The sequence below is a fragment of the Sinocyclocheilus anshuiensis genome, unplaced genomic scaffold (assembly GCF_001515605.1).
Source record: "Sinocyclocheilus anshuiensis isolate Anshui unplaced genomic scaffold, SAMN03320099.WGS_v1.1 scaffold2203, whole genome shotgun sequence".
In the NCBI taxonomy this organism is placed as follows: domain Eukaryota; kingdom Metazoa; phylum Chordata; class Actinopteri; order Cypriniformes; family Cyprinidae; genus Sinocyclocheilus; species Sinocyclocheilus anshuiensis.
In genome coordinates, this window is record NW_015536580.1 from 24,327 (window position 1) to 35,141 (window position 10,815).

At 36.9% G+C, this 10,815-nt stretch overlaps 1 protein-coding gene across 1 annotated transcript in view; it reads right to left on the minus strand.

Moving 5' to 3' along the window:
• The window catches only part of LOC107703062 (anoctamin-9-like), a 21,943-nt gene extending 11,737 nt beyond the window's left edge, over positions 1 to 10,206 (minus strand). The window contains exons 1-17 of the mRNA XM_016505564.1: positions 10,022 to 10,206; positions 9,180 to 9,254; positions 8,577 to 8,699; positions 6,566 to 6,708; positions 5,606 to 5,655; positions 5,400 to 5,467; positions 5,048 to 5,127; positions 4,801 to 4,935; positions 4,548 to 4,641; positions 3,855 to 3,915; positions 3,696 to 3,778; positions 3,105 to 3,209; positions 2,837 to 3,004; positions 2,604 to 2,640; positions 2,399 to 2,510; positions 1,760 to 1,817; positions 1,541 to 1,638 (exon numbers count right to left, since the gene is read on the minus strand). Coding sequence (XP_016361050.1) covers positions 1,541 to 1,638; positions 1,760 to 1,817; positions 2,399 to 2,510; positions 2,604 to 2,640; positions 2,837 to 3,004; positions 3,105 to 3,209; positions 3,696 to 3,778; positions 3,855 to 3,915; positions 4,548 to 4,641; positions 4,801 to 4,935; positions 5,048 to 5,127; positions 5,400 to 5,467; positions 5,606 to 5,655; positions 6,566 to 6,708; positions 8,577 to 8,699; positions 9,180 to 9,254; positions 10,022 to 10,051 — 1,520 coding nt within the window. The 5' untranslated portion in view covers positions 10,052 to 10,206. The remainder of the gene's footprint in view (positions 1 to 1,540; positions 1,639 to 1,759; positions 1,818 to 2,398; positions 2,511 to 2,603; positions 2,641 to 2,836; positions 3,005 to 3,104; positions 3,210 to 3,695; positions 3,779 to 3,854; positions 3,916 to 4,547; positions 4,642 to 4,800; positions 4,936 to 5,047; positions 5,128 to 5,399; positions 5,468 to 5,605; positions 5,656 to 6,565; positions 6,709 to 8,576; positions 8,700 to 9,179; positions 9,255 to 10,021) is intronic.
• Positions 10,207 to 10,815: the final 609 nt, after the last annotated feature.

Below are 10,815 nucleotides of genomic sequence, written 5' to 3' on the forward strand. Positions count from 1 at the left end.
GGATTATAATGACTTATACTGTCTTTTTATGCGTTGCGTTGCGTATCACACCGCGTAAACAAAAAAACATGTCTGCATTTGTGATCAGACAAAGTACAAACAACAAGCGCTACTCTACACTGCCCAAAACTCGCATTTGAATCGTCAGTGACAAATCCTTTAAATAAGAAACGTCAAATATGAAAGCGCCAGACTGTCCTTGCAAAGTTGGAATTGCCCCACTTTATAGAAACAGCCTTTTTGCGCATATGGTATTGTAGTCTACTCTACCAGGATCAGGAAACAGTCCTCCGTAAAAGCACTGCACACATCTGAATATTTGGGTTGAACTGTTCTGGAACAGTGTTGTAAATACAACTTAACCACTGATTTCACCGGTAGTGACATCATGGCTGTCGCCGGCCAACGAGTTGGTGTTTTTTCAATGTATGCTTCAGACACGGGTCACGACGAGGCGTTCCCCATAGCGACCCCTAGAGGACGCAGTGTCTCGTACCATGGTTACATAAGTAACCTGAGACGTTTCGCTTTCAAAACGAAACACAGCGACTCCACAACATGGCGGCGGCAACAATACTACAGCGAGAATCAAAGTTATGCCTTCTTTCTTTGCGTGAACATTTCGGCGGCGTTATGCAAATCTTCCCACATCGTGACGTAGACATGTGGGGGCGTGTTTAAACGAGGCGTTTTAGGTAGGCGTGGATGAGTCTTAACTTTTATAAAGAATATCTCTTTGGATTTGAGACTTTAGTCTTAGCAACTGTACAGATCTTATCTATTCACGAACAGCTTGTAACACCCCAAAGAGAAAAGAAAAGTTGAAATTGCATCAACTTTTTTTGTTTTAACTAAAACAAATAATTTTTATTTCTCTTGGTTCTGCTAGTAAATGTGCATTCCTTTGTATAAGTGAAAGTGACGTGACATGTGGCCAAGTATGGTTACCCATACTAGGAATTAGTGCTCTGCATTTAAACCATCCTAAGTGTGTGTACACACACACAGACAGAGAGCAGTGGGCAGCCATTTATGCTGCAGTTCGGTGCCTTGCTCAAGGGCACCTCAATCATGGTATTAAAGGTGTACATTCACTCCCCCCATCTACAATTCCTGCCGGATCTGAGACTCGAACTCGCAACCTTTGGGTTACGAGTTCGACTCTCTCACCATTAGGCCACAACTTCCCCCATAGCCAGTATAGTAACCAGTGACACTATTAAGACAGTTGTTTTCAATGAATTTGTCAAAAAAAAACACCCTCTAAGTTTAGTAAACCAGTCGGTGCAGTTTGCGATTTGCTCAAAATGAACCCATTACTGTTTTATGTCCATCACTGTTTTTAACCCATTGCTGTTTTTAAGTGAGGCTTAAATCAGTTTAACTAGCTGTTCATATAACAATGTGTAGTTAAAGATATACATTTGGAACCTAGTTTTCAGTATTTTGCGAAGTATGGCTTCAGTTTTGAATAAGTTATTGTTTCCCAGCCTCAGTGTTATAATGAAATGAAAAGCTAATTAAAAAAAGTTCTACTTACGGACCAGAATATTCAAAGATATTGTTGAAGGTCTGTTTAAGTACCATGATAACAGACATCTGAATGAACAAATCTGTGAGACAGCCACTTGGGTGACACTGAATTGAAAAGGTCAAAAATGTAATATAGCATAACAAAGTCAGCAAGAAAAAGTGAAACACAAAACATAGTAGTGCATTTGTTGGTTTGGCACTGTAGAGAAAATGATAACAGCCACACCTCTTCCAGTCTCCATATGCCAGATATCCTCACATATCCTCCAGGATGACCATTAATCCTAAAACACAAATTAATGTTCAGTGCTCACTATTACTTTGCTCTTTGATTACAGTACATTTTTATTCCAGTAAAACTGTAATAAATTAAAGGGGTCATATGATGCGATTTCAAGTGTTCCTTTCTCTTTGGAGTGTTACAAGCTGATTGTGCATAGATAAGATCCCTGAAGTTGCAAAGACTAAAGTCTCAAAACCAAAGAGATATTCTTTATCAAAGTTAAGACTCTGCCACGCCCCCCTAATGCGCATCGTGTGTGTGTGTGTATGTGTGTGTGTGTGTGTGTGTGCGCACGCAGTGTGTGAGAGAGAGAGAGAGCGAGAGAGAGAGAGAGACAGCGTCACATCAAAGTGGAGTCAGCTGTCTTAACCGTGGCTTGTGTACTGCATCATTACTGTGTCTGTTCCCCTTTCGGGCTTGAACTGATAGTAAAATCATCAATAAACCCCTTTAATAGAAATTAAAATATTTTCGGTTTTGTACTGTATCTGGTAAAGACTGATAATATAATATAATATAATATAATATAATATAATATAATATAATATAATATAATATATAACTTTTAATTTTCCAGGCTACCTTCCCAGAAAGAACGCTGTGTATATGAGAGAGGAGAACATGGTAAAGAACTGGAATATGAACATCTTGACTGTGAAACTCCTTTCAATGGCAGCATGGGAGTGTTTATTCTCTGTAAGCAGGAAAAAAGCAGTATATGATGAACCAAATATGGTTTACAGTCAAAATGTTTGATAATTAAAGCCACAAACCCTGTTCCACTGACCTATTTCACTCAGCTTCATAGCTACTGTAAAATTGACCTGCATAAAATAATTGTACATGGTTACAACTATTGTCATCATAGGTGAAAAGAGACAAATGTTACAACATTCCAAAATCATTGTTCTGTCCAAACTTGTTTAAATAGGAAATGCATCAAAACAAGACTTTATATAAACAAAATTAAGACAACCATCTGTTCTCTGACAGATAGTGGGAGCTTTGTGGAGCTTTTACCCGAGTCATGACAGTGATGGTGATGTAGTGAAGCACGGCTCCGAGCATCACGGCAACTGTTTGCGAATTCTCAGTAATGACCTTCCAAGGACTGTTTTCGGCCAGCAGCACAGTAGCGATCACTCGACACACAACCAGGACATGGGTCAAACCAATGATGATCAGCAACTGATGACACAGCACCACAGAAGCCAGTTAAACCATGCGTATATGAATTAAATCTTTTTTATAAGAGTCAAGTTGCCTCCACACGCCGTCAGTTTCTTACCATGAGAGTGACTAAAACCAGTACTACAGTGGAGCGCAGATAAGAGTGCCTGTGCATCTTAGGTTCGCAGTGTGCATTATTTACAATCTCCAGAATCAACTCCTCCTGCGTGATACGAGCACATACACAATCACATGTTATAAAACCACACTAAACGTTTAATATTTGTAGTTCCTGAAAAGGGAACGAGACGCTGCATCATCAAATCAACACAGCATCGGGAGTTCCCTCGAAGGGGAACTTCATTACTTTCATGTGTTTACATTATGCAACAGATCAAGATGCATGTAATTCTTTGCATGCATTTGAAACGTTTTTTTATATATTTATACTTTCATAGATATTTTTGAGCACCTTACCAACTCCTATCCTAAACCTAACCATTTCTAAATAATATGCAACAGGAAGATTTGCAAAGAATTTGTACTGCACTTCAAGTCTTCTTAAGCCACGCGATAAAGGTTCTAAAGGCTGAAAATTATCCTGCTCCATCATCGCAGACAATGCTGTTCTAACTTAATAGCTGCTATTGCCCCCTTAAAAAGCATCAATGTAGTTAATGTCGGTTGTTATAGAGACTGTCGTTCATACCTCTTCCTCACACCAGTCAAAGACCTTCCATGCAGACACGTAAGATGATCTGTGACGCTTCCAGAACTCCAGAAACACAGTAGCTGTGCAGAAGACATTAGCATCTGACATAACACTGACTCACTTCAACTCAAATGTGGTTAGAGCTGTTGAACTTACCCCACACTGCCATGAACATGGCGAATGCCACTGTTCCCTCATTATCAAACAGAAGGCTCACCTGCAAATGTGACCCAAAAGACACAGTGTCAGCACATATTACAATAAATTAACCTTTATTTTAAAAAGGGCCCATGCAGCTAACAAGGAACATTTTTGCAATATTCTCTTATAGTTTTGAATAAACGTTCTTCCAGTAACACTAATAGAGCTTTCAAAGCAAAGTAATCTGTTCTAAAAACATTGGCACAAAAACCATGTATACATGTGTCAAACATTACATTTTACTACTTGTTCAGAGCTTTTGCTAATATACAATCATTATTCACAAGGTGTAGCCCTTTGGTTTTAGTGGCATCAGCAGCCAACGAGCTGGCTGCTCAACATTCAAATACTTGGCTAGTGCTTGCTGCAGCAGTTGCAGCGTGCTCAGAAACCCTCCACCTCCCCAGCTCCACCTGTATAGATCTGCTAAGGGGTAATTTCACATATGCTATATATGTGGAGTTATTTCATATATGTTATGTAGAAATACATGTTAATATGTAGCAATGAGTTAAAGCCCTGATGTGAATCATGTGAAAGGGCATTGAGTGCTTCTGATAAGTGGGTGTCATGGTATATTGCATATGTGTGTATATGTATATATTTAACTCTGTCAGTGCACAGTAAATGGAATAAAGAGTACAGTACCTTTGCATACATGCAGGTGTCAGAAAGCTCCCACACTCTGCATGTTTTATCACACAGAGGGCACATAATTACATTTGACTGGCACACCTCCTTTCTGCGTACACACACACACCAGCTGGTTTTACTTCAGGACCCATAATTTACATTAGATATCAAATGGCAATCCAATGCTTTTTTTTGGTCTATTGAACAAAAGACAACAAAGATGTCCTTAACATCAAACACTGAAGTTTATTAATATTAGGTTACTCACATGAGAGGACTTGTGTTGTAGAAGGCCACACCGTACAGGAACACTATGAGACCAATTACAGAAGCAGGAATCAAGAGAAATGTGTACCAGCCCAGCCACAGGAAATACAGAGCCACCTTCTCACCAAGGTAGTTTCTGACAACACACACAATAAATTCATCAAGAAAACTTCAAATATGCTTTCAGTTTATACCAGAATGGGAGTAAATCTCTAACAGATAGAAGGGAATGAGTAAAATCAGAGAACCTGACGTTAGTTATGGGTTGCCCTCTGAAACAAGCAGACCATCGAGCCCAGCCATGCTTCAAATCCTTTTGCTCCCTTTTCTAGAAATGAAAGGGCACAAATTAATGCTATTTTCTTTTAAACAAAAGGATACAAATATGTTTATGATTAGATATTCATTGTGACAAGCAGTGTCGGGTAAGTTACACAAAAAAAAGTAATTGTGTGTTTTGAGTACAAAATCTTGATACATGTACAATTATCACCCTGAGATATAGTTAAATACATTTGCATATAATTAATCTGGAGCGTGGACTCTGTATGACAGGTGTAGAAAATGCTGTGAGCGAGAGGATATACAATAAAATCAAACCTCATGTAAACAAAAGTGAGTCTCAAAAACATTTTTTTTCATGAGATCTGGCAGATATTCTGAAACGCCTAAGAGAGAGGTAAACAAGAGAAGGCATTACGAATCGACACTTCTGGAGGAGTCATATAAAGGCTAGCATAATACAGTAATGTAATGTAAAGTAATATGCGATGAATGTGCAATCTAGCAATCAAACTGTTACTCACCTTCTGATTCAATGCATGTGTGATGCAGAATGAAATCAACAATACGAATCCTGAAACAGAGCCACAGTACAGATCAAAGCCCTACTGTTGCAAAGCCTCTTCTTTATTTGTGTACACAATGCAAACCGTGACTATATGGCACTTTTCTTCACTGCATCACATAAACAGAGAATAGGGCATCGCTGTGCTGTTGCTATGATTGCTTACTTGACTTGCTTATACGATCCATCCGTCAATTTAAGTGTAAGTGTTGTTTTTTACCAGTTTAATTGTCCACCAAGCTAAAATTATATATCACTTGGAAAAGTATAAGCACACATCTCCTCTACAGGATGAGTTGCACACCAAAATGAAGTGAAGCAGCATTTTTGTTTGCTAGCTCTTTAACTGGACTTGGATAGAGAATCTCTTTTTATAGGTGATATTAACACAATATTTTCAATTGTCACATGTGTGCTTCATTTAGTTTTAGTGCGTCCTTGTTGCTGTGTTTAATTTGAACTTGTGTTCCTATTTTCCCACCACTAGTTTGTTCCCTAGGTTACTCATTGGTGATTATGTTCACCTGCCCTTGCTTCTTTGTTCCTTGCTGTAGCCTCAGTTTGAGCTGTTCTTTGTCTGTCGTCGTCTGTGTTTAGTTGGTTGCGTTTCTCCTGTGCTCTTGCATGTCTGACAATTTGGCTGATTGCTAATAAAAGTGGCTGCTGCATATTGATCATCCCACTCCTTTGCTGCAACCATGACATGACATTAATGTGTGCTTTAATGTATTGGCCAGGAACCTGGCAGTTGGTTGATACACACTGAACCGTAAACTACAAAATTATGCAAATCACAAATTGCATTTGTTAAAAACTTCAACTCTATCTTTTTGCCTCCTGAGGTCTTCAAACAGTCAGAGAGCTGTTTGTGTGATGTCCTGGAAGTGTTTTTCAGAGTGTGTTGGTGTAAATGTATTACCTGGTTGACTGAGGTATAGTACCCTGCTGTTCACAACTCCAGTTACAGGCATCAGACACTTTCAAGAGATACCGGTAAGTCTTGAAAATATTTTCTGGTGCTCGGATGCAATAAAACACCCTATCATCCTCATCTCCAAATTTCTTAAAAAAAGAAAAATCACCAAATACAAAGAGTAAAGCACACATATTTGACAATAGTTCTGGAGCTTAATTATTAGTACCAATCCCCAAACAATATAATAAAGCAGTGCCATTATCAGTGTTGGGGAAAGTTACCTTTAAAAGTAATGCATTACAATATTGCGTTACTCCATAAAAAAGTAACTAATTTCGTTACTTAGTTACTTTTTATGGAAAGTAATGCATTACGTTACTTTTGCGTTACTTTTTACATTTAAAATTGTTTGTTTTTAAAATAAAAAAGTTATATTTTTGGCAAATATAAAAGCCTTTTCACACCAAAAGTGAAATGAATAAGCCTCAGGCTGAAGGGAAAGTAAATTTACATCTGTACAGTAGAATGCAGAAGAAGAAATGTAAACACACTTCAGCAATAAAAAAAAAGACACACAAATGTTCGTCTAGAGTAATTTGTGCTTATTAGTACGGTTGAACTGGATCATCGAAGGTCAGAAGCAAAGACATTGGTTAATAGAATGGGATTAAATACATAAAGGATATTTGTGTTGTTTAACAAAGACACACATGTTTGTCTAGAGTAATTTGTGCTTATTAGTACGGTTGAACTGGATCATCGAAGGTCAGAAGCAAAGACATTGGTTAATAGAATGGGATTAAATACATAAAGCATATTTGTGTTGTTTAACATTTAATTATTGCAGGTTTGCGTCATATTCTGAGTTGCATTATTTTTATTCATTTTGAGGAATACTGAATCTGTGTTGTTTTTGTGAGTGAGATGAATTAATGCATATTCATATTTATGTTAGAACTACAGTAACATCTGATTTCTCTCAACATGGGGACAGGAGAGCTGTCAATCAATAAATTTGAAAAAAAAAAGTAACTTGCGTTACTTATTTGAAAAAGTAACTCAGATATTCTCTTGTAAATTAAAAAGTAATGCGTTACTTTACAAGTTACTTGAAAAAAAGTAATCTGATTACGTAACTCGCATTACTTGTAATGTGTTACGCCCAACACTGGCCATTATATAGTTTTGAACTATAATTGTCCTAATAATAGTAATATTACTAGTGGTATATTTGTGGTAAGTGCTGCCAAGTCTTGCTAACTGAACTTTAAACTGTATCAATGACTTTCACACCTTCAGAAACAAATACAAGACCAATGTTTGAGCAATGGAACTGTGTAAAAGAGAACCGCAGTTTTATACGTAATTGTTGTGTCAGCAATTACGCAACATTTTCAACCCTTTTATAGGGAAACAACAATTACTTACGCTTTCATATAAAAAAAGTGGAATATTCTCTTCTTATGTTAAGACATTACATATTCATTACACTGTAAAAAAAACTAACGGTAAAAGACTGTAAAAATGCTACAGTAAAAACCTGTTAAATGGTTTACGGTAAATTCCCCTACTATATACAGTGAAAAACTGTATTGGACATTACACGTATTGGACATTAATTTTACTGTAGTATACCGTTTTTGGAAGTGAAAAAGACCGTATAATTTACAGTGAATAACCATAAATTGACATTCCCAGAATTCCCTGCGTTACATTTCAAATTTGATGTTTTTTTGTTGAAATAACTATGTTTCTTCTTAGTTTTTTCTTATCAGTTTTGTATATTCGGGTTGTGTGAATGACACTGTGCACCTTCTATATATGTTATTATTTAAAAGCAGGTATTTAACTGTAAATTTAAGTTAAAACCGTAAAACCTAAAACGTTACTACCATACTTTTTACAGTAAAATTACGGCAACCACAGCTGCCGGTTTTTTACCGTAATTTTTTTTACAGTGTACATTTAAAAAAATACCTAAACCAAAAACTCAAAAATGGAAAAACTCACTTACATATACATTTAATTTCTTCTTCTTTAAAATTTCAATGAAAGCTGTCTGTTTTTTGAAGATGTGGTTGTTCTCATCCTCTGAGATTTTTGCCACTAGAATATAATCGAAGGTCAGAGGAGGATGCTGATGTCCAGAAGAAGAAAAAAAAACGATGTTAATAAATTAGTATATTAGCATAAAAAGCATTTACTTACACATACCAGTTACGTAAATGCATACTATGTAACCATTCACATCATTGTAGTGACTTTCCTTTGTGTGTATAAGCTATAAACAATTGAATCATGTACAGTGGGGTAAAAAAGTGAGACCACAAAATCTGTTTTTTTTTTTTTTTGAATTTGGAATTCTACAAATGAAAAAGGAATTATTTACAATTACAAAAAAGAACACTATTTGTAGATCAGATTTTCCTTTCTTTGTAATGAACCAAAAAATATAGTATTAGACACATTCTCAAATCATGCAGAAAAACAAGGCTCATCAAATTTTATGTCAGACCAAACGCCATATATTTTCCAATTCTTTGTTCCACTGACAATATAAATATGTATTCAATGAAAACAAGATGCATTTTCACTAGTGGTGTGCTATAGGCCTTACCACTGGTGGCATAGATGGGATTTCAATGCCATTCTCATTTACAACTCCGATGGTTTCTAAAAGGTCAATGCTCCCCTACAACAACACAGTATATACAGTTCAGAACAATAACCTCATTTACAAGAAGATAAAAGGTGGAAATGTAATCATGTTCCTAACACAGTAAGAGTGTAACAAAAAAAGACAAGAAAAAGAATGTAAAAAGAAAGAATGAAGAGATCACAGATAAGGGATTCCAGCTATTTTTGGCACAGAAATGCCCTTTAGATCAGAATCAAACTCGTCCATTTACATTTCAATCAGTTCCTGACCTTGCGTTCTTACTCTAATGTGAAATAATGACACAGGTGCAGCTCCATGCACATTACTGAAAAATGAAATAAAAATTAACACATTTTGGAAAGTCCTGAAAAGCTCTGACCAAGTTCTACTTTCATTCTCCTGACTAATCTTAAAGTTGGTTGTGAAACCATTGGCCAAGAAACCTTTCTTATAATTCTAAGAGAATGCCTGCGAATGCCAGAAATATCTTCATGCTGACTAAAGTTATCAAGTCATGAGGGTTTCAGTTGTTTCTGCTTTTTAATAGCTGTTGTAGTTCTCATACCTCTGTAGTTAAAACTATATATAAAAGTCAATTGGCAGGCACATTAAGCATGTATATTTACATATTTTGATCAGACATCCTTCCTGGTCCTTAATTCCTGCAGGCACTTCATCTTTTATCAGACACACAAAGTCACAGATCCTGTTGGCTCTAAGTTTTCTTGCTTTTAGTGAAGCACTGAGAAACATTTAGCAGTACTCAGTGAGTTAGGAGAGGCGGCTGAAGTTCACCTCACCTGCCTCCGGTGGCCCATGTTTCGCTTCATCTTCTTCAGCTCCAGGGCTTCGGTCCAGGTGTGTGACAGCTGCGCCGGATTCACGCCGTTTACACCAATCTTTAATCATTCGCCATTACAAAGCAAAGCGTTCACACAACAGACTCATGCGAAACTCAAACTGACTTCCGTGCTGCGACAAGGAACTAAACAGCTATTGTTGGCTTCAATGACACCAAAGCCGAGGAATGTGGCCGGATTACTCTGTCCTGCCGTCACAAAACGTGCGTTTGCGTCTGATAACAAAACTCATCATAAGAGCGCAATAACCCAAACAGATACGCCTAGTGTAGTTCCTTTTGTATTTTATATTAAAACAACAATGACAACAATTCTGCAAGTCACTAAAGAAAAAAAAAACAGTTATAAAAATATATATTATATTATATATTATTAAGTTATAAATACATACCTATTACTCTTTTGAAATATTACATTGTACTCCGAAATTTCAGTTAATTTAGCCTTAAGAATTATAGGATACATGTTCATCCTGTGGCCCGAACTGACATATTATTGTATCAGTTTATTGTAAATGAAAGTCATAACCCAAGTCTCTTTCTGAATCTGCGTGCACTTGGAAGTTTTGCCAACAGGTGGAAGCACGAGCTCTATAAAAGCTCTATAAACGGCTGAGCAGCGGCTGCAGGGGCTGTGCGGGAAACCTCAGCCTGGAGGTTATACAACATTTCACTGTGTGTGTGTGTGTGTGTGTGTGTGTGTGTGTGTGTGTGTGTGTCTTGATATTTTGATTT